The sequence below is a fragment of the Hakea prostrata genome, chromosome 10 (genome assembly GCF_041222555.1).
Source record: "Hakea prostrata isolate BN-2017 chromosome 10, UWA_Hpros_2, whole genome shotgun sequence".
Taxonomy (NCBI): domain Eukaryota; kingdom Viridiplantae; phylum Streptophyta; class Magnoliopsida; order Proteales; family Proteaceae; genus Hakea; species Hakea prostrata.
This window is the reverse complement of record NC_142609.1, coordinates 37,176,414-37,198,049: the sequence shown is the minus strand read 5'-3', so window position 1 is coordinate 37,198,049 and position 21,636 is coordinate 37,176,414. Positions and strand designations below refer to the sequence as shown.

At 37.0% G+C, this 21,636-nt stretch overlaps 2 protein-coding genes and 1 non-coding gene across 3 annotated transcripts; 1 reads left to right on the top strand and 2 right to left on the bottom strand.

Moving 5' to 3' along the window:
- Nucleotides 1–1,575: 1,575 nt before the first annotated feature.
- On the bottom strand, nt 1,576–3,409 carry LOC149002723 (small ribosomal subunit protein mS86 (rPPR1)-like). The gene has a single exon (XM_089137431.1). The coding sequence runs from the start codon at nt 3,226–3,228 to the stop codon at nt 2,041–2,043; it is 1,188 nt and encodes a 395-aa protein (XP_088993557.1). The 5' UTR covers nt 3,229–3,409; the 3' UTR covers nt 1,576–2,040.
- A 93-nt stretch (nt 3,410–3,502) lies between these two features.
- TRNAW-CCA (transfer RNA tryptophan (anticodon CCA)) lies at nt 3,503–3,574 on the bottom strand. The gene has a single exon. It is a non-coding gene; the product is annotated as a tRNA-Trp (tRNA).
- A 7,677-nt stretch (nt 3,575–11,251) lies between these two features.
- On the top strand, nt 11,252–21,579 carry LOC149002721 (putative folate-biopterin transporter 4). Its single transcript, XM_089138335.1, has 7 exons — nt 11,252–11,548; nt 16,172–16,299; nt 18,513–18,734; nt 19,082–19,540; nt 20,019–20,216; nt 20,353–20,490; nt 20,823–21,579. The coding sequence occupies exons 1-7, from the start codon at nt 11,468–11,470 to the stop codon at nt 21,082–21,084; spliced, it is 1,488 nt and encodes a 495-aa protein (XP_088994461.1). The 5' UTR covers nt 11,252–11,467; the 3' UTR covers nt 21,085–21,579.
- Nucleotides 21,580–21,636: the final 57 nt, after the last annotated feature.

Genomic DNA, 21,636 nt, shown 5'->3' with positions numbered 1-21,636 from the left:
AAATAAATCACCATTTCGCCATTCCATCAAAAGACATCACTAGTTATGCTTAGAATGTTTTCTGTCACGGGCTCTCAGGCCTCTCAGGCCTCTTTCTTTATCTTCAACCACCTGTCCCTCCCCTCCCCCAACCAGAAAAGGGGGGAAAGGGCAGCCTTTGATTCTATCACAAAGTTCCATTTCCTGCTACCCGATTTTTGTGTATAAATAGTACCATGAAAAGGTTGCATGGATGCATCATATATCTTCTAGTTCTTCAAATATAACTACAACTCTCACAACTGCAACCCCATGTTGTCAAGGTTTCTTGAATAGATGGACTTACCTGCCTTCCCAAATTATGTCTTTTGGAGGAGAGAAGTGCAGGGAAGGGGAGTACAACAAGATCACGTTGCACAAACCAAGAGGTTATTACAGAAATCTGCCTTGTGGAAGACTACAAAATCTCATAGTTACACGTTATTACAGAAATCTGCATTGTGGAAGACTACAAAATCTCATAGTTACCCGAAAAAAAATAATGATTCACCATAATCAAAGGTGTTGGCTGAACAATAATGTACTATCATAACCCAAGACCCTCCCCCTTCTCTATCCAGAGAAGTCAGAACCATGCAGACTACTATAATGACAAAAACATGTATGGAATTGAAAATAACAACGAAAGAATATAAAGGAATATGGGAATTAGTAAAGCAGAAAAGAGCTACAATTCTCAAGCTTCAACATCAAGAAGATAAATAGAAAAGAAAAAAGTACATTTGGTCTTTGAGACTAGTAACGCAAAAGATAATGGAGCCTTAGAATTAGAACCAGAACAGACCTACAATTCACAAACTTGTACATGTTTCAACAGACCAGACTACACTAAGCACAAAATTTTACCAAGGGGGGCAAAAGGCTCAAAAGCAGCAGTGTGGATGCCCTCGTGCACGGGAAAGAGTCACTGGTGCAATCAGGGTGAAGAGGGAAGCGTGTAAATTGATTGTTATGTTATTGAAACCAAATCCCAATACATTTACAATTAAGCTTGGGATGACTTTTCCCAACCGAGTTAGTATCTCTACCACATGCAGAAGTCAGTGTTCCTTGGGAAATAACTGAACTAGAAGTGCACTTATACACAAACTTAAAAGCCTATAAGATAGTTCCACCTTTAAGAAAACTGGTACAGGAAATATCACCGAATTTAAGGAATATTGGTATAGTAAGATACAATTCTCAAACTTCAACATCAAAAAGAGAAGGGGGGAGGAGAAGCACAGATGATCTTTGAGATTACTAACAGAACAGACAATGGAGCATTAGAATTAGGACCAGAGCAGACCTACAATTCACAAGCTTGCACATGTTTCAATACACCAGACTACAGAAGCACAAAAACTCTATCTAGGGACAAAAGGCTCAAAAGCAGCAGCATTCCCAATGTTTGGATACCCTCGTGCACAGGAAAAAGTCACTGGTGCAATCACGGCGAAGAGTGAAGCATGTAAAATCGATAGTTGTATTATTGAAACCAAATCCCATTGCATTTACAATTAAGCTTGGGATGACATTTCCCAACCAAGTTAGTATAATAGTATCTCCTTTCCATGAAGAAGGTAGTGTCCCTTGGGAAATTCTAACTGAACTAAAAGTAAACAAGTACACATACTTCAGCGCCTACAACATAATTCCACCTTTCAGAAAGCCACTGTAGGAAATATCAGTAAACACAACAGAGATGGATACACAGAAATGCAAAAGCTTCTAGCAATTAAGGTAGCAACAAAATATGACCATCTGAGATGCCTTAGGAGATAAAACGTGAAAAAGAAAGCAACATGACATCAATCTGAAAAAGCTAACCCACCAAAACAACACCATGCCTCAATGACTTAATTTAATGTAGATGCCAATGATTTGTTTGCAATATAAGGTTAAAAAAAGGCAAATACAACAAAAAAATTCCCAAATCTGCGACTTTGTATACAGCATTGGCCAAACGTTCACTTCTTACCACCACGGTGATCATAAGTGAAGCTTACCAGATAAACTTTTCTACTGAGGCAAAGCTTCTTCAATTTCCTTCCACAAGTCAGCAGTCTTAGCAAACCTCTCCTTCATTTGGCCAACAAGTTCACGTGCCTCTTCAACCTTCGAAATGCTCCCAAGCCCATTCACAAGGGTCTTCATATTCGAGAAGTTCGGTACCCAATTCTTTTCCATGCTTTCCTTACACAATTTTAACGCAGCATCAAAGTCCTGGCCTTGACAAAGGAAGTGAATCAAAGTAAAATAGCAATCACTATCTGGGGCACACCCCTTCCTCGGCATATCATTAAAGAGCCTCTTTGCTTCCTCTAAACCTCCCTCCTTACAGAAGCCATGAATCAAGTGACAATAAGTAACAGTATTAGGCTTCATGCCCTTTGATAACATACCTTCAAACAATGCTTTAGCCTCAACAGATTTCTTCAGTTTGCAGAGACTTTGGATCCTTATATTATAAATACTAACACTATGAGCAAGACCGTGTTTTTTCATCAATTCCAACACTTTCCCGACGTCTTCAAACTTCTCTTCTTTATAAAACCCAGCTAGCAACGTACCAAAAGTAGTAGCATTCGGTTCACAACCTTTCCGATCCATCTCAGCTAAAATCGAGTAAGCCGAACTAGATGAACCCGATTCAGAAAAAGCTTTGATAACAGTATTATATGTATCTAAGTTTGGATTAATTCCATAAGTTTTGGGGAATTCCATGAAAATTCGACTTACCTCTTCGTATTTTTTCGCCAGAATGCAAGAAAACAAGAGTGCATTGAGCGTTTTGGCAGAACGAGGTATACCCAGGTCGTCCATTTCCTTGAAGGTGCGGATAGCATGATTAAGCATTCCAGATTGACCATACAGAACAATGGAATGAGACATGAATCGCTCGTTCTGGAGATCGGGGCGGGATTTTAATTCATCAAGATAGGAGCGGATGAATTCAAACGATTTAGATTCGGAGAGTTTGGAGACCGCAACGGAGAAAGCAACGCGATCCAAGTGAACTTCAGGGGTGAGAGAAGCGGCACGACATATGTCCAGAATACGTTCAGGGTTCTTCTCAGATTTCAAGAGCCCTAGAGCAGCTCGAGTTTTTTCTTTGCTACTAAGAACTGCAGAGTCTGGACTAAGGATCGATGAGAAATAACGACAGTTGGGGAAAAGATTTAGGCGCAATCGAAATGCAGAAGCCATGGATTTTAGATAACTGGTATGATGTTAGGGTTTAGATAGAGAAACTCGAGGTTTCAAAGATGTTCATAACAATTATCAATCCAATCTCTGCAGCAGCGCAAAAAAGAAGGGGGGCTATTAGTTGCAGAAATGATTCTAGGGCGGCATGAGAAGACATTCCGATGGGGTTTAGCCAAAGGGTTTTAGCCGTTTGGGGTTTGGCCTAAGGGTTACACCAGGTTTTAGCCCAAGAGTCGGGGGGTTTGAAAAAAAATTGGACCGAATTGGGGGGTTTTGAACCCGACGTGAATCGAACACGCAACCTTCTGATCTGGAGTCAGACGCGCTACCATTGCGCCACGGATCCTGTTGATGTTAATGATATGAATACTATTAAACTTATCAAGAATAGGTAGAAAATCTTATAAAAAAGAAATTTTTACATGCGAGTCCCTTTATTGAATTATAAACTAATGTTAAATTCCTTTAATGCATTATATTACGTGTAAATCATAATCATTACTGTTAAGTGTATTCAAATTTCAAACCTGAATGGACCAAAAATACCCGTAGGTTATTTAATATAATGTATTATGACTAAAATGTCGTTTAACTATTCACAATATAATTTTTTTAAACCATATATTAATTAACGCTTTTTTATATATATTAATTAATCAAAGTTTTTTTGTCATGAAGTATTAATTAACACATTGTATTAAATAACCTGAATTGTCCAAAATACCCTGTAGATTATTTAATATAATGTTAGTTTAGTTGATATCCACATGTAATATATTGCATTAAAGAAACTCAACATTAGTTTACGATCCACTAAGAAGACTCACATGTAAAAATTTCTATTAAACAAAATCACATTTTTTCCTCAATATGCAATTTATTCTAGACTTATAAACAGATCAAATTCAACTTAGATACACCAATATCCAAATTCAAATCAGGTGGAAATTTTTAGAAAGGTATCATATTATTGATTGTTGATTGTCTTTTATTTATTTATTTATTTATTTATGATTTCCAATTTTTTGGTTACAGATTATCGATTTCTGAATCTGATTATTAACAATTTTTAGAGAAAAAAAAATGTTAATACTTTACTCTAGCAGGATAATTTTCGATTTTTCAATTACAAATTACCAGTTTTCGAATATAATTATCAGTCATTTTCAAAGAAAAAAATGTTTAATAGTTTACTTTAACCATATAAATTTTTTTTGGATATTATCCGATCCAATTTCTTATTAGAGGATACAGATATTTCCTTATAAGAAAAAGTTTCAGATTTGAAAACTCTTAAATGAATAACAAATTCAAATGTGGATTTCGACTATCCATTTATAGGTCTAATTCATTCAAAAGACAAAAACAAAATGTTGAACCCAACCTGAATCAAACACCGACCCTTCTATCTAGAGTCAAAAGCATTACCACTGTGCCACGAATCCAATATGTGCTTGTGACAATTAGGTTAAACTCTTGTTTATACAGATATACAAGAGGTATGTGATTTCAATTTCTTTCCTCTTCTTCTTCCTCCTTTTTATTTATCTTCTTCTTCTTTCTCTTTTTCTTTTTCTTTTTCTTCTTTTTCTTCTTTTTTTTTCTTTATCTTTTCTTTCTTTTTCTTTCTTCTTTTTCTTTTTTTGCTTTCTTTTTTTAAGCAAGGAGAGTATGTATCTATGAAACAATACATGGAACTTACTCAATTTCTTTATGACTTCTTGGCATTTAACTTACTTGAATTTTGTTTTTGACCAGGATTTAGTAGAGAAAATTAAAATAGAAGAATGCAAGCATGTATTTTTGATTTCTTGTATAAAAATATAGACATGACGTTGAGAAACATTTAAAATATTTTTTTAATATAAAAACTTCATTCAAGTAAATGACATAGATTACACATGGGGAGGAAAATATTCAATTCCATATGAAATTGAGAGTGTGGATCATTTCCTGATGGCTTTACAACCACAATACATAAAGGCCCACAGGTGAAAATAATAAAAATATTTAAAAAAGTGGGACCCATCACCAGTACCCCGTAGCCCCCCACTATAGTCTGTGGTCGAAAGCCGTCAGAGGAGTACTTTGTGCTTCTATTCAAGAGAGACAATCCGAACTCTGAAGTTGAAGAGAAGTTAAAGTTACCCCTTGTGAGAAAAACAAATTTTCAAGTTATCAAATAAAGACAATTGAGAAATTTTCAGCAAGCCACCCTCAAGTTACCCTCTAAAATTATTCTCACATTTTGAGTTACCCAATTTATTTGTCATGATGTTGACATTGGATTTTTTTTATCTTCCATATATAGGGCGGCAGGGAGCTCTATTTGGGTAAACATGGGGTTGTTGGTTGTGCTTGGAGTTGTGGGTCAGTGATCTCCACCGGGAATCTCTATTGTGGGTAAAGGATTAGATTCATCAGCAACCATGGATGTAGAAAGCAATGGCAAGACCGAGGAGCCAAGAGGAGTGGGTGTGGTTAGGATAGCGTAGGAAAAAACATTCACGGAAAGTAATGTGTCAGGTAGCATAGATATTTTCCATTTAGAAGTCAAAAATGTAATAGCCTTTTTGGCCATAAGCATAGATAAAGACGCAAGTGTAGCATTTGATCAAACTTATGATGGGCAACATGATTGTGACAAAAATAGAGACATCCAAAGACTCTAAGATGGGAGAAAGTGGGCACATTCACGCCAAAGGTGAGACTAAAAATGAAGAACACGAGCCCATTAAGAAGGTGACAATGTTTCACTTAATATTACCATTTTGTTGGGGGCATATCAACACAACTAGATTGGCGAAGAACACCCAAGGATTAAAGAAATTTAGAAGAAGGATGGCTAAAAAATTCAAGACCATTGTTAGTTCTAATGTATTTGATGGTGACATTAAACTTATATGAACCACAAAAAAAATTGATCGAGGAATTGAATGGATACTATCAGACTTAGCATTCATTAAAAATATCCATGTACAATGACAAAAACTCATAATGGTTAAGAAACAACAAGCGCCAAATAAAGGAGTTTGATAAGGGTCTCAAATATCAAAGTGGACCAATTCCAGACAAAATGTAGTAGTAAAGGAACTATTAGGAAATGGGGGGCGAGATTGACTATCATAATACATTTGCTTATGTTGTGAAACTTGTTACCATTCGAGTCATCATATCCGTCGTTGTTGCTCACAGTTGGGCCCTTCAACAAATGGACGTTAATAATGTGTTTCTATATGGCAATTGGATGAAGAGGTTTACATGACACCCTCACCGAGACATTGCCGAAAGGGGGAGAACCTTGTTTGTCGTCTCTACAAGTCTCTTTATGGCCTAAAGCAAGCTTCTCGCCAATGGTATTCAAAGTTTTTAGCGACCTTATGTGCATATGATTTTTGCCACTCTACAACTGATCAATCCCTTTTCATTCTTTATAAGGTCATTGTGGTGGTATTTCTCCTCTTATATATTGATGATATTGTTGTCACTGGCTTGGTTGCTTCTTTATTACATGATGTTCAGGAATGCTTTAGAGTCAATTTCGCATTAAAGACTCGGACAACTTAGGTATTTTTTGGAAATTCAAGTTGCCCGATCTAAGCAAGGCTTATTAAATAACTTCGATTATACTGGTGCCCATCCTATTGACACACCTATGGAGCAGAATCTATGTTTATCTCCCTATCAACATCTAGTTGGGTATCTAATTTATCTCATAGTCACTCGTTTTGATGTCACTTGTGCTGTTAACATCATGAACCAATTCATGCACCAGTCATGACAACCTCACCTCGATACTACCCATTAACTTCTCAAGTACCAAAACCACCTTTAGGAAAGGTATTCACTTTCTTGCCACCACCAATTTAGACCTCCAAGTCTACTGTGACTCTGATAGGGCTAGTTATCCAATGACCAGTTGCTCCACCATTGGTTATTGTATCTTGATGGGCAATAATTTAATATCTTGGAAGGCTAAAAAGTGACATACTATAATTCATTCTTGTGTCGAGGTCAAGTGTCATGCAATGGCCACCACCACCTGTGAACTCATCTGGTTGACTTGTCTCCTTAATGATATTGGCATCTCTTATAGCACTCTAGTTCCTTTATATTGTGACAATCAAGCAGCACTTCATATTGCAACTAACCCCATCTATCACATACATACAAAATACATTGAAATCTATTGTCACCTTGTTTATGAATAGCTATAGCTCATCCATCCCTGCAAAATATCTTCCAAGGATCAGCATGCCAACATCTTCACCAAGGCACTAGCTCATGAGCATTTTCGTACTTTACTTTCCAAGTTGGGTATACACAATCTTCATGCTCCAACATGAGGGGGAGTATTGTTTCTATATTATCTTCCAAAAATCCTATATTAGCCTCCAAAGATTCTATATTATCTTCCAATGATTCTATATTATCCTCAAAGAATTTTATTATCTTCTGCTAATTCTATTCCTCATCATTCTTAAATTGTACATTGTATTGATTTACTTGTCTTTCTCTTAGGATCAAAATTAGGAAATTTCATTGTTTAAATATGAATTATTTGTAAAGAGAATACACACTAAACATATGACATTCAACTACTATGTTTTGTAACAAGATTAAGTTACATGCATGAGTGGGAATAGGGTTGTTTAGTGGTTATACTTTATTAGGTTGTGGTTATATTTTAGTTGTGGTTACTGAATTATAGTGGATCAGTTACTATGGGTAACGGTTATATTTTTATTGTTATTTGAATTGTAGTGGGTTATTGTTAATTGAGTCAAGGTGGGGGTATTGGTATTTTAGTCGAAGTGAGTAATCGTTGTAGAGTCTATTTATAATCGTTTGATCTATTTAATGGAATCGTCTGAGAAAATTATATTAAAGCTACTCTTGAGTAGAGAGGCCAGGGTTCCTCGATTTCCATCATGACCATAGGTGAAAAGAAATGATCCACCACATATATACCAGCTTGGTATCAAAGCTTGAATATGGATGAGCGGGTGGAACAATTGGAAGCGGAAGTGAATTCAATCAAAGAGATGCAACAACAAATCTTGTCAAAGTTAGTCGGCCAACAACAGACATTAGCAAAGATTGGAAAGATGTTTGATCGCATGAGCACTCAACCTCCATTCCAAATAGGGGGCGATAGAAAAGAGAACTCACAAGCATCAAACCAAACTAATGAGCATAAAAAGTCTCCAGTCGCCACACCCACTTGGAAGTCTTCAACATCGCAATAGATGGTCCATCCAAAATTGGTTAAGCTTGATTTCCCACGCTATAATGGGGAGGAGGACACAACTAATTGGACTTGTAAGGTGGAACAATTCTTTTAATTCCACCTAACACTAGAGGCGAAGAAAGTTGCATTGGCATCTTTCCATTTAGAAGGAGAGGCTCAACTCTGGTATCAACTTCACAATCAAAGTGGAAGAAGTGGGGGCTAGTGTGAGTTTTGTGGGGGGCTACATGCAAGGTTTGGACCTATTCCATTCCAAGATTTTTTTGTTGAATTAGTTAAGTTGCGACGAACAAGTTCAGTCCATGATTACCAAGCAGATTTTGAAAGAATTTTATCAAAAGTGGGTTAGTTACCACCCAATAGGCAAATCAGTTGCTTCGTGAGTGGGTTGTGTGACCACATCAAGGTGGATGTTTTGGCTGCAGGTCCAATGACCATTTTAGATGCAATCGAGCTCACATGATTATATGAAGCCAAGAGAGCATCACGCGAACTGCCTGCAACCAACAAGAAACCGCCAGACGAAGGGGCGACATTACTGATCCAAAGGATGACAGCTAGTGAAATGCAAGAAAGGAGAGCCAAAGGGCTTTGTTACAATTGAAATGACGATTTGTCCCAGGCCATAGGTGCAAGAAACTCTTCCTAATTCAAGGGTGCAAAGTTGAAGACGAAGAAGATGAAGTAACACCTGGCGTTGCAATTTTTAGAAATTGACCTTGAGGACCAGGTCAAAGTCAAGAGGGGAGAAACATGTTATGTGCATGAGTGGGAATAGGGATGTTTAGTGGTTATACTTTATTAGGTTGTGATTATTTGATTCAGTTGTGGTTATTGGGTTATAAGTTACTATGGATATCGATTATATTTTATTCTGGTTATTTTTATTTGAATCGTAGTGGGTTTATTATTGTTAATTGAGTCCAGGTGGGTTATTGGTATATATCAATTAAGGTCACCCCTTAGTTTTCTAATTTCTCAATTAGACCACTGGTGAAAATATATCAATGACACCCCCTATCTTTAGAAATCAAAGTTAAGTGATGATGTAAGAAAGTTAAACTTTTAAAAAGATAAAAATAACCTTACACAAAAAACCTTATGCTTAACTTGTTCCTTTGTCTTCTTCTACTATCTGTGACTTTTCTTCTCCTAATTATAAATCCTTATAAAGTTTGGAAGACATGGTTCATAGAAAGTGTTTAGATTTAGGATGTGAGGTTAATATTGAAAATGGATAAATAAAAACTAAGAATAGTAATAAATGGTTAGGGTGATAAATTGAATAACTTAAGGGGTGAGAGTTAACATTAGGGAGCAACAAAGGGGATGCGACTGAAAACTTCACTTAAATAATGGGTACAAATGAGAATCATAGTAACAATGTAAGAAAAATCATAGATTAGGCCTTCTTTGTATCAATTTTCATTTTCTATTTTACCTATTTAAAAGAAATGAATATAATAATTCATTTTGGCTGAACATGAAAAATACTTTCGCAATTTTTGTCCAGAATAATTTATGGGATAAAAAATAAGTTTGGTATGTCAAAATGAAAGTTAATAAAAATGATAATAAAAATTGAGAATACATCATTGAATTTCAAAGTGAGAAAATAGGTAAAACATTAGAAGAAAAAGAAGTTTGCTACATTCTAAATTCATTATCCCAAAAACAATTCTCAACTTTATGCTCCTTTACATAAAAGTGGAGATGCCGAAGAGTAGATAAAAAGTTCAGATCAATCTACATTCTATCCATTCATGAGAATTTGAACATTTATGAGAATCTTACAAAAAGGAAAATGCCGCCATTCGAATCTACTAGAGTCTGCTTGAAGTTATTCTACCAAAAAACTAAAAAGTGGAGGAAGAAGTAGGATGTGAGACTGTTTCTTGAATGTTGGTATAGAAATGTGAGGGGAGCAAAGTCCTCTACTTAGAGATAGAAGATTGAGATTATTTATAAAAGGTAGGGAGGCGCGAAAGAAATTTGAATTTTATTTTGTTTGTCAAGAACTAGAAAACATGTCATTAAGCAAAAAAATGTAAGCTAGGAGACCTGACAATAATGTGACATTAACTATAAATAAAAGTTGATGTCACCAAAGATATTTGAATTTATGAATCTCTATCCAATCTCAATCCGATCTTCTTCCTTTTTTATTAGGAATTGATAACTGTATATTTCGGGGTGGGGATTATTACACATACCATATGGAGCACTCATGATCTTTAGTAACCCTTTAAGGATAAAACCAATCTTCTTATAATTGGGTAATAGGTGCTTTTTATATCATGTGAATGGAGGTATTTATAAGTGAGTCAGGATCAGGAATCCCGACGGCTTCCCGACCACAAAAACAGTGGGGCCCACAGTGAAAAACACTTTTTGGGAAGGAAAAAAACTCAAAATTTCACGTGTGGGCCCCACTGTGTTTTTGTGGTTAGAAAGCCGTCGGGGAGCACTTCGGAAGATGATCCCGATCCTTTATAAGCTGGGGCTTCGCCTTAGCCCTAAGAAGATTCGATCTTTTAACCTCCCATTGGAGGTGGTTTTGTTTTTTTGTTTTTTGTTTTTTGTTTTTTGTTTTTTGTTTTTGGTTTTTTGTGTGGGTCCAAAAGAGTTGTTTGGTACCTTACCCACTGAGCAGCCCCTCGGGGTAAATGCGATCTATTTTACACCCTTAATTCCGGATACATCACAATCCAACCGTTCATATAAAGCTGAAGAATCTATATTTGTTCGGCGACACCGTGTGAAGACTTTAAACGGAAAGAGAGCGGAAATGAAAAACGTAAAGGGCGGTTCAAAGAAGGAATGAATAGTCAAGTTTCTGTCTGAATGAAGGCACGAATGGCCTTCAAATACGGAAATCATTTCATTCTGTCTCATTCCATTTGTATGAAACGAGAAGAAATTTTTGGGTAGGGAAGAAGCGAGAAAAATTTTAGATGCGTCAAGAATCTCCTATTTGTCCTACCCAAAATGATAGTATGGTTCAAACAGTTGCTGTCTGCGTTTGGGATTTCGTTCCTATGGATGATCTCCTTGGTTTACTTCATTCAGGTTTGGATCTTCTGTTTCCTTCATTTTATGGAATTTATTGTTTCTAAATAATCTATCTGTGATGCATTTTTGTTACTTGCGATTCTATTATGATCGTTTACTGCATTGAGATTTATTTTTTTGAGGTTTTGGCGTTTCGAGTAATGAGCTACGAGACGTTGTAGATTTGTATAATCTTAGGAATTCCGGATTTGGTACATTGCCAACCTTACCTGGTTCTGAATTTGGAGCTCATTCCTGTGAGACTTTTCAAATTTTGTTTTTATAGGGAGCGATGAGCCTGACATTATAGTTGAATTAGACGATAGGAATGGTCTATATTGAGACATACTCTTAAATTTTGAGTGGCCTATTTAAACTTTTGAGTGCAAAAGGGCATTCTCTTAAACTCTCAACAAGTATAGTTCCCTCCTGATTCATATCTTCATTGGAGACATGCAGAAGACATGCTTATGTATCTTTATGACTTTCCTTCCTCTTGGTGTCAAGCGAATGCTTTAAACGATGGTCTGGAGACTATGGAGAAGAGCTATTTGATTTCTCCAGTAAACGTGGGGACGAGAATATAGTTTCTCTCCTCTCGTTGAATCATGTCAGGGGCATTGACTCTCAATAATTCATCAACCATCTCAATAATGCTGAGTCTTTATTTGGTTTTTCAAATAATCCTTTAGGAAGTACAAACTTGGGTCGGGGGTTGAGTTACTCAAGTGTGACCTAGAATGGATTAAGGTTCCATTTGTTGATACAAAATATTGTCAGGAAGTAAAAAAGCCAGTGAAAATAATATATATATATATATATATATATATATATATATATATATCTTTAAGACGATGATGGAAACTAAATTAACCCTCTTCTTTCTTATCTTTCTACCCATAAAAAGAACCTGAGTGATTGATAACTTTTGAGGTACCATATCTTGGAAAATTACACAACTACAGTTTGTTGCAGGTGGCAACCTAGTCTTCTATCAATCTGACACATTTAGTAACTATATCTTGCGACTAGCCAACAAAATCTGCAATTCCCTCTATTTCCACCATTTTTCCAATCTTTCCCTCTATTTGGCTTGCATTTGTCCGCTCTTGGGAGCAACTTTTTTGTTCTTTTCTCTTTTAAGTTAGGTGTTTTGCAGTTATTGGTCAAATGCTATTGCAGAGTTCAGCACAGAATTTCCCGTTCTATTCCTCTCGCCTACTCTGTATTCTCCTTGAACTTCCTCAAGCCTCTATAATCCTTGCCCATGTATCTGTTAAGGTCACCTCCAGTAATAAGATTTCCCCTGCCCCAAAAGCTTGCGCTAATCTTTCCATATGTTTCCAAAATTTTATTTAACTCTGTCATCCACTCCTGCCTAGATGCATACTATGTTGATAGCCTCATTGTTGAGCTACTTGATAGATACCATCCTATCTCCAAATTCTTTTAACATCCACTAGTTTGTTCTTAAGGTCTTTATCCACAAATATGCCCACGCCATCTCTCCTACTTTCATCCTCCAAGGACACCATATTTTGAAATCATCTAATATCTTGGCCTTGTGACCCTTCCATCTTGTTTATCTTATTTCTTAAATGTAATCATGAATTTTTTTTTTCCGAATAACATCTACTTGCTACAAACACTTACTTGTTAATTCCAAAATACAACAACAACCTCAAGAAGCCTTCTCCCAACTAAATGGGGTTGGCTACATAGCTTTTTCCTCTCAATCAGCTTCATTTGAGGCCATACCTAGATATAGAGTATAAGCTATGCAATCATTTTGCACCGCTTTCCTTAAGGTTATCTTAGGTCTGCCCCTAGTTCTTTTAATTCGTTCAATCTAGATTGAATTGCTTCTCCATATAGGGACATGTATAGGCTGCCGTTGAATGTGTCCGTGCCAGCTCAAACAACTTTCTCATAGCTTATCATTTATCGGAGTTACTCCTAGACCAACTTTAATATGCCCATTCCTTATCATGTGCGTCCTAGTTTTGCTACTCATTCATCTTAGTCTTCTCTTATCTGCTACACTGAGTTTATCTATATAATGCTTCTTAATAGCCTAACATTCTTCATCACACATCATACAATGGTCCTATAGAATTTTACTTTGAGCTTTAAAATAAATATGTCAATCAAACAAGACCCCGAATGCACCTCTCCACTGCATCCACCCAATTTTAATTCTTTTGGAAAAACCACCCTGTATATCACCTTTTTTGTTTATGATTGAACCAAGGTACCTAAAAGAATTGCTTTTTGAAATTTCCTTCTCATCAGGTTTCACCACCTCATCATTCGTCCAATGACGTCCAAAGTTACACACTAAATATTATGTCTTTTTTATACTTAGTTTGAAGTCTTTTGATTCCAAAGTTGCTCTCCATGATTCTAACTTAGCATTAATCCATAGTTGTGTCTGATTTATCAAAATAATATCATCAACAAAAAGTATACACCAAGGGGCCTCATCTTATATGTGTTTATTAATTCATCCATTATAAGTGGAATAAATATGGGCTTAGAGCTGATCCTTCATGTAGCCCAATTGTAAATAGGAATTCACCACCTTATTCCCCCATTGTTCTTATACTTGTTACTAAACCATGATACATATCTTTTATCATGTTCATATATTACTTGCAACATTTCTTTCCCTAGTACTTGCCAAGTTAACGCTCTAGGGACTCTATCATAAGCTTTTTCTAGGTCAATAACGACCATATGAAGATCTTTTATATAAGTCTCTTAATAAGGTTTATAGCTTATATTGTAGCTTTTTTTGGCATAAAGGCAAATTGGTTCTCTGTAGTAGTGGTTACTTGTCTCAAACTTGTTTTAGTTACTCTCTCCTATAATTTTATAGTATGACTTATCAGTTTGATGCCTCTGTAGTTATTATGGCTTTGAATTTCTCCTTTATTTTTATAAATTGGAACTATAATGCTTCTTCTCCATTCATCTAGCATTTTACTTGTGCTCATAATTTTACTAAACAACTTTGTCAGCTAAGCTTTAGTGGATAGGTTCCTTAGTTCTTCCATACTTGATAGTTTATGTGTGGTTAAGCTTTTCCCTGGTACTTGCAATCATTGCACAACAATTTATAAGACCTTCTAGTTAGGATGAGATCTATTTGGCTTCTTGGTGTCCACTTTTGAAGGTAATAATACTCCTTTATCTTTTGAAGTAAGTATTTATGATAGATATAGAAAAAACAACTAAAAAATCAAAAATTTGAGATCCCTTCCTCTCTCCAAAATCATTTTCTTGATGTACACTTTCTTAGCCTCCTTGATCTTTCCCAATATTTCCCTTTAGAGATCACCCCTTATGACCATCTTTTCTCCTTGATGAATTCCTTTGCAGTAATCCCCATCCATATTTTCCCAAAATTGTAACTTCAGACTTTCATCTAGTCCTACTTAAGGTGCATATGCAATTGTATTTACGATCTCTTTCTCCATTACAAGCTTGATAACAATAGTCCTATCACTTGATCTTTTAAAATCCACCATATTTTCCCAAAATTGTAACTTCAGACTTTCATCTAGTCCTACTTAAGGTGCATATGCAATTGTATTTACGATCTCTTTCTCCATTACAAGCTTGATAACAATAGTCCTATCAATTGTTCTCTATCGACTATTATACCTACTCCACTTTTTATTAACTCTCTCTTTGGTATACCAAAGTCTAAAGTCACCTAACTCTTTAGCTCTTTTTACCTTTCCATCTAGTTTCTTGAATGCAAGCTATATTAATCATTATTTTCCTCATTACATTTAGCAATTCTAAGCTCTTACCTGCTAAAAATCCTATGTTTCAAGATGTCAATTTGATCTTATGTTCTAAGATGCCAACCCTATGTTTCTGGACTGGCTTTTATACTCGCACTCATTCACAGTGCAAGAATGCTTTCTTACTTATCATTGCATTTAGGTGCCGACGTGTTGTGTCACTTGTGCCGCTTTCGAGGGGTTCCCTAGCTAACCCGTACCCACTTATCATTACACCTGGGCCATAGTGTAGCACGTCGCTCCTTTTGTTAGGGAACGACGTGGCATATCTTTTTTCATATAAGGTTGTTTTTTTTTTCTTGGGATGAATAAATAATCAATTAAAGAGACGAAAAAACAAACTACAGAGGAGCCAAGGGCTAGCATCAAATAGGAGGGAGGAATTGGGAGTTGAGCCCCCATGAAACAACAATGAGCCTGTTCCCATAAGGTTGTTGAATCCATGTAAAAAGGGTTTGGCTGGGTTTTTTTCCGGTGCTGGCTGCCAACCTAATGCTCGAACTCTCCTCCTTTACCCGGGCTTGGGACTGGCGACAAACACTGGCGGAGTATTGTTAATTCTAAAATGGTGTTAAATGTTGATATACATGGTAGGTTTGTGGTCACATATTTTGAGGCCGTCACCAATTACCAATTTGATGATTTTCTGTACTAATTAAAATACTATTTGTATAACTAGATATATTATCCATTCATGATAATCTTTTCCTCTTTCCGATTTACATTTGGAGCAGTTCTGTATACAGTGTTTGGAAATGTCACTTTCTTGGTTTCCTCCCATTCTTTGTGTCTTCTTTTCCTGAATCTCAATGGCTTTTTGTCAATGCAGGGTTTCAGGTCGTTTGTATGGACTGCAGTTTCTTATCAAATGAAAGACTTGCTTAACTTGTCACCATCAGCCTCTCAGCTTGTGTTTTCTGTAGCCTTTTTTCCATGGAGCATAAAACCCCTTTATGGGTACTGTTCTTTTTAATGCTCAAATTTCCATTAATTCTTGTATTTGGAACTCTTAAGTTTGTGAAGTGCATCTTAATTGGCATTGGATCAATAAATGGGAGTGGATATGCAATAGCTAAAACAAAATGTTGAAGAATACTCAGTAACTCAAGTAGATTAAAACGTGATATTCATCCAAGATGTATCACTGCTCTTATGCAGAAAATACATAAATATGAAACCATAGATTTAACAGAAAAAAGTTTATTTGGAGATTATTATTAAGGTTTTTTTTATTTATTTTATTTTTCTTATCTTATTTTATCATGGAACCCCTAAACGGTCTTTTATTAGAATCCAGGTTCTTTAGGTCACATGACATAGTATCTTTGGGTGTGCATAAAATACTATGGCAGGTTAGATGGAGTTTTGTGGACAAGCAGACCCCAAAGTCCCCTTTTCAAATTTCAAGTTGCTGGTCAAAGAGAACAGGTCAAGTAGCAGAACAAAAAGAATTTGAAAAATCCAGTGAAAAATTGAGTAGAAATTGAAATCTGAAAATAGAGTTATTTACAAATGAAAGGGGGGGGGGGTGGAGCCACCATGCCCTAGAGAGAGAGAGAGAGAGAGAGAGAGAGAGAGAGAGAGAGAGAGAGAGAGAGAGAGAGAGAGAGACTTAGCTCCCTTAGCAAGAAAATCTGCAAAAAAGGTTCACTGCTCTAGTGAAGCAGGGTCGACCTCCTGGCAGGGGGGGATAGAGTTGTTTACAATGAAAGAGGGTGGGCAAGAAAATCTGCAAAAAGGTTTTTTGCTCTAGTGAAAGCACTACTAAAGCTAAGATTGTATCTGCCAGCCCATGACAGGCCCAGTCCAGCGAAGTGCCAAGCCCATTTAAAGCTTGCACCAGAGGTCTGCAATCAGAATATATACATAGTTTTAAAAGCTATAATGAAGAGGCCTAGTCATAATACATCTCTTATGGCTTCCAATGTGAGAGCAGCTGCTGGATTTTCATGGCTTGCAACTGACTTGGCTGCGAAGAAGTGGCCCACTGGGTCCAAATAATTGCTCCTCTACCTCCTTATCCTGTGGTTGGGTCTCGTGCTGCATCTGTAAACTCACGATATGTGGAATTATCCAGTTGCTAATCAACTGACTATGAAAGATCTGGCTCTGGAGGTCAAGACTGAGAGGTAAGGCTCTGTCAAGCTTGAATCTCAGCTAGGCAGGGCGAGAACCTTGCCATGGTGGATGTCAGTGAAGGAGCTTCACCCCTAAATAAAGACTTGTTTCGGGTCTTCCAGATATGCCAGCAGAGGGTGCTCCAGATTGTATCTACTAGCTGAATATCACTTGAATATTTGTATTGAGAATGTATGAATTGCATCCATACTTTTGTAATTTATTGCGTGCAAAATCATTCACATTTAGTTAGAGGGGGGAAGCCCTCCAACAATCTTGGGCACGAGAGCAGAAAAATAGTGCATGACTCGTAGTTTCAAAATTATTTGTACATAAGAAACACACAGGGGAGGTTGAACTTTGTTGATGGAATAAGGGTTGATTCTGGGGGAGGGCATTGTGGGCTGCCTTCCAAATGAAGTTTTGCACCTTTGGTATGGATCCTACAGATGTTGGCCCAGAAGTTCGATGAGCTGAAAAGTGCTGCTGTGATTACCCTGCATTTGATTGTATGGAAGTGCAGAATAATAGGCAGACCTGACAGTGAACATACCAGTTTTAGAATTGGTCTAAATCCATATATCTGGACTGGAAGAGGAATGCAGCAGAATTGCTAGAATTGCATTCACTTCCTGCTGGTTGAACAACTTAGTCAGTTGTGTTTTGTCCCACTGTTGAATTCTCCAAATAATGAGATCATGGCAAGGGTGCCCCCCCCCCCCGGTTGAACAGAAGTAAGTGATAATTCAAACAGCTGGGACAATCTTTTCATGATGCAGGTCTTTGTCTTGTGGACATCACTCTTGAACTGTAAGCTGTAAGGCATAATCTTTTGTTTTTCCGTCTGACATGCATTTTGGCTTCTATGTACCCTTAGGTGCTTAATGTATACCCTTTTGCATGTCAAATATTGGAGGAGTAATGACTAAACTGAAAGTTGAAATTAAGGTTTTGTGTTCATAGTCATGGTTAATGGTAGATAGCGTGACATTCAAAATTGTTTTTGTAGTTCTTATATTCCAGCAGGGGCCTAACTCTTATCTTCTTCACAGAATATTGTCAGATTGTATCCCGATAAGAGGGAGGAAAAGGATACCATACTTAATGATCTCTACCATACTATCTTTCTTCCCATGGCTAATTCTTGGGCTGCATTCGTCCATGCGAAGTGCTAGTGGACCTCTCATGATCTTGTTAACAGTGCAAAACCTAGGTTCAGCCATGGCAGATGTTGTGGTTGATGCAATGATTGCAGAAGCTGTACGTTCTGAGCGGTAGGTTCCTTCATTTTGTATTGTTATTTTATTGTTTCAGTTATTTATGGAATAAGTTTTGAGGTACCCATCAACAAGATTGCAAGAAAAATGTCAATAGTATGCGACTGGGTTGGGGTGAGGGAGGAGACAATAGAGATTGTGGGTTCTTCTATCATCTGCATGGATTGATTTTTATTTGACCTCACATGTATCAATTGTCAAAATGGTTTATGCCGTCTGTTGCATGCTACTTCAGGTAAAAAGTCTGGTTCTGTTTGGACTTTCTTATGATCTGCTAAATTACTTCCTGAATTGGTTATTTGTGTTTGGGGATCTGACTTAATGATATTTTTTCTCCTGATTAGGGAAGCATTTGCTGGAGACCTACAGTCAGTGTCTTGGTTGGCCATGGCCTTTGGAGGAATATGTGGCAGTTTGTCAGGAGGATTCGCACTGAACAACTTCCGAATAGAGACAATTTTTCTTCTTTTTTCAGTACTCCCAGCCATGCAATTATTATCGTGTGGTTTTGTCAAAGAGGATTCTGTAGGTACCAAAGTTTTTCCAGAGCTGGATCATTCAGGAAGCTTTCATAGACAAGATAGTAACAGTAACATCTCAGACTCTGACAATTCCCCAGTGAGAAGGTCCAGATCAAGTACTACAAGGAGAAAAAAGAGTCGCAACAGAAAAATGAAAAATTTCAGCATAATTCGATCTAAAACTCTGGAAAAGGATGGTTCCTTGTCTGTTCAGTGGTTCCAGTCTCTGAAAGCGGCTATCTATAGTTTGTGTCATGCATTTAAGCAACCCATGATTCTGAGGTATGTCTTGAGGAAAGCAATGGTCACTAAGTAGCGAGACCTTGGGGACCATCTATTGATGCCTCAGTGCACTTCTGGTGGTGGTGGTCATTGTTCAGTGGGCATGCCCCCTAATTACCAAGAATCCAAATTCCAAAATACAATCAATTATTTATGTTTTTAACTGTTCAAGATAATAACCCAAAATAAATATTGCCCAACCTAGTATTTGTTGGGACACTTGAATAAAATTTGGTATGTGGTCCCCAAAATCATATTTTTTGGTAGGAAGGGGTGCAGAAGAATTAATGGATGATTCTGGTCACCATCATGATTTTCTCCCAAGGAACTGGCCACCATTAGTGGTTCCCGAGGTTAACCAGGCTGTTACTTTATGTTGAGTCTTATTTATTATTTTTTCCGCAGTTTTAGAATCTTCAGTTTGTATATCTTCTAAATGATGGTTAACTCTGTGATCAATTTATTTTGGGAAGGTCAGACCGATGACTTGGTTTTTCTTAGCGCATGTCACTGTTCCAAACCTCTCGACGGCCATGTTCTATTATCAGACTGAATTCTTACACATGGATGCATCCTTTTTGGGTAGTTCACGTGTGGTTGGATGGTTAGGCCTCATGGTTGGAACCTTCATTTTCAACCGCTTCTTGAAGCGCATGAAATTAAGATATCTTCTCATGTAAGTAGTATTGTCTAGACTTTTAGAAGTCTTTCTCCGTTTTATACTTTATGTTGCAGGAGGATAGCTTCACCTTGATGTTTCTTTTGATTAGTTAATGATGTTATTACTATTATTTATGAAACACAATATGCAGGTCGGCCCATATCAGTCTTGCTACTTTGAGTCTCCTTGATATCGCTCTCATTTCTCGGCTGAATGTTTCTTTCGGTCTATCGGATAAACTTATGGTTCTGTGTGGGTCTGCTCTTGCTGATGCAGTCAATCAATTTAAGTACGTGCACTTCAACTTTTCTCTGCTATTTGTCCCTTTCAATTTTATCAATGGAAAACATCCGAACATGTAGTCAAATGACATTGTTTATCCAGCACCTATAATATTTTGTCCTTTGAGATTTCAATATTATCGCTGCAACTTGACTCATCAAAAGCCATCTCCTGATTTTATGGATTCTGTTTTCACTATATACACATGGGAAGTGTGAAATGGTGAAAGTTTTGAATGGAAATGAAAATAGTGCAGACGTCAACACTTTGGAATAATTGATCAGAAAAGACCAGCAAGTAGCAAACAGGTAGCTTGATTTCCTAATTTCGTTTGTGCAGGTTTATGCCATTCCTGATAATCTCTGGACAGCTGTGCCCTCCAGGTATTGAGGGGACCCTTTTTGCACTCTTCATGTCCATAAATAACCTGGGGACGACACTGGGATCATTTATAGGTGCCGGTTTGGCCTCTATGCTGAACATCTCTTCAAGTAACTTTGATAACCTTCTACTAGGAATTGTAATTCAAACGGTCTGCATCTTCATCCCAATTGGTTTCTTGCACTTGATACCAGAAGAAGCTACAGGGACAACTGCTTAGGCAGTGGTGTTGTGGACCATTTTTCTTCTTTCTTGAGAATGAAGCTTCTCATATACAGCAGAGATTGATAGTACAGTATGTAGCCTGAGAAGTCTTTGACTTCTCATTTTGAATGATTTTTGTTTGTTGGTAGCTAATGCATTCACTAAAATGTGTAGTGATTGTTTCTAGAATTGTGATTCTTCTCGGTGTATGTAACATTACTGAAGTCAGAAATGAGCCTACTTCATGAGAAATGAATGATATTTGCAGTAAGTTTTTTTAGGTAATAGTAACTTGCGTGAGATTGGTCTTCCTGTTGTCAGCTGCCCATTATATATCCTCATAAGACAAGAAAGGATTCTGGACGTCTTTTTCTTTTTGGGTAAAGTCCTTTTTCAAACTTCTAGGTGCTGGATAATGTAAGATATAATGTGGTTTGAGCAGTTCAAAAGACAGTTTTCATCATCCAACGGAAGATGGAAAACTTCTGGGGGAAATTTCTGAAAGTTGATCTCAGCACCTTATCCCCTTGAACGTATGAAGATCCCTATCAGTATATAGAAGTGCGGA

Bases quoted from the DNA above. Each gene is read 5' to 3' on its own strand.
- LOC149002723 (XM_089137431.1), bottom strand. From the start codon at position 3,228: ATGGCTTCTGCATTTCGATTGCGCCTAAATCTTTTCCCCAACTGTCGT.
- LOC149002721 (XM_089138335.1), top strand. From the start codon at position 11,468: ATGATAGTATGGTTCAAACAGTTGCTGTCTGCGTTTGGGATTTCGTTC. The intron at 11,549-16,171 runs GTTTGGATCTTC...TTGTCAATGCAG, and splicing joins CCTTGGTTTACTTCATTCAG to GGTTTCAGGTCGTTTGTATG. The intron at 20,491-20,822 runs GTACGTGCACTT...TCGTTTGTGCAG, and splicing joins GATGCAGTCAATCAATTTAA to GTTTATGCCATTCCTGATAA.